At 48.1% G+C, this 1,748-nt stretch overlaps 1 protein-coding gene across 1 annotated transcript; it reads left to right on the plus strand.

Annotated features, from left to right (window-relative positions):
• Window positions 1-461: 461 nt before the first annotated feature.
• Window positions 462-1,285, plus strand: LOC129071138 (rho-related GTP-binding protein RhoG-like). Its single transcript, XM_054574301.1, has 2 exons — window positions 462-522; window positions 695-1,285. The coding sequence occupies exons 1-2, from the start codon at window positions 520-522 to the stop codon at window positions 1,283-1,285; spliced, it is 594 nt and encodes a 197-aa protein (XP_054430276.1). The 5' UTR covers window positions 462-519.
• Window positions 1,286-1,748: the final 463 nt, after the last annotated feature.

Genomic DNA, 1,748 nt, shown 5'->3' on the forward strand with positions numbered 1-1,748 from the left:
CAACCCAGGCATGTGCCCGACTGGGAATTGAACTGGCGCCCCTTTGGTTTGTAGGCCAGTGCTCAATCCACTGAGCCACACCCGCCAAGGCGCTACATGGCTGTTTTTGATTGGCCTACCTTTCACTTCAGTAGTAAGTGTCACTGTTTTGGGGGAACAGAGAGGTTGCTTTGCTGGGTCTATAGCCACAGACCCAAAATGAGAGCCTTGTTTCTTTAGTTTCAACTTTGGGAACCTTCTTCCTATATATATATATATATTTAAGTTACCACTTACTGAGCACCTAGTATATTTATCACCTTTGATACCATATTTTCAGTCCTTATGACAACAATGTAGCATAAATACCTAAGTATATGAATGATTTTTAATCTTTTGGGGGCTCACGGCCTTCTTCAAGACTGACAACAGCTTTGGATCTTCTTTCCAGAAAAATTCACTTACGTGCATACATATAGGATTGCACACAACTTCAGAGGCGGCTTTTAGGACCCACTGAAGCCTGCCCTCTAGCAGTCCATGGTAAGAACTCGCCCTGTACCACCTTTCCCAGCTGGTTCTTCTATGACATGAAGGGGACGGGCAGCGGGGGGTGGGGGCGTTCACCTCCTCTCTTCTCGGAAATTTTCTGAAGCTTAGGCTCCCTTCATTAACCAAGCATCTGGGACACTCTTCGTTTCTCTCTTATACGTAGGACTCCAAGGGAAGAATGCAGACCATCAAATGTGTGGTTGTAGGAGATGGGGCTGTGGGTAAGACCTGCCTCCTCATCAGTTACACAACAAAATCCTTTCCTGAAGAGTATATCCCCACTGTCTTTGACAACTATAGCACCCAGACATCTGTGGATGGCCAGATCGTCAGCCTGAACCTATGGGACACGGCTGGTCAAGAAGAATACGACCGACTGAGAACGCTCTCCTACCCCCTGACCAATATCTTCGTCATTTGTTTTTCCATCAGCAGCCCATCCTCTTATTACAATGTGAGGCATAAGTGGCACCCGGAGGTCTCCCGTCATTGCCCCAATGTTCCTGTTCTGCTGGTAGGCACCAAGAGGGACTTGCGGAGTGACCTTGAGACAGTGAAGAAGCTGAAAGAACAGAGCCTAGTGCCCACAACTCCTCAGCAAGGCACTTCCCTGGCCAAGCAGGTGGGGGCTGTGAAGTATCTGGAATGTTCTGCCCTGACGCAGGATGGGGTACAGGAGGTGTTTTTGGAAGCTGTCCGGGCTGTGCTTTACCCTGCCACAAAGAAGAACACCAAGAAGTGTGTCCTCTTATAGTTTTCAGGGTGGTACTTAGGGACTGCATCCATGGAGAATGGGTGGGGGGGATTCCTTTGACAGGGTTTAACAATGCCAACAGAGCCATTTGTCTCTTCTGGAAACCCTAGGCTCTAGGTTATTGGGCTTTTGGAGGGACAAAGACAGACTAGTCCGTACATAGCTGTTTTGTAGTTTCGTCTGAGCCTTTTGGAGGAAGTGCGTGCGTGCGTGAGTGCGTGAGTGCGTGCGTGTGTGTGTCCCATCAAAAGGGTAAGAGGAGATACCACAAAATGCTCTGCTTTCCTGTCCTGGCCAGGCCACAACTAAGCAGAGCAGCCTGGTATAGTTCTTTGTAGACTTTTGCCTGTCTGCTTTTAAGTCAAATTTCAGCTTTTCTGGCTGTAGTTACCGTTGAACAAAGTGCCTCATGGAAGGACAAGGCTCTCGGGTTTTCAAATCATTGCCTTAAACTTTCTAATAC

The sequence above is a fragment of the Pteronotus mesoamericanus genome, unplaced genomic scaffold (assembly GCF_021234165.1).
Source record: "Pteronotus mesoamericanus isolate MK-2021 breed Mesoamerican mustached bat unplaced genomic scaffold, CSHL_Meso_final contig_256, whole genome shotgun sequence".
In the NCBI taxonomy this organism is placed as follows: Eukaryota; Metazoa; Chordata; class Mammalia; order Chiroptera; family Mormoopidae; genus Pteronotus; species Pteronotus mesoamericanus.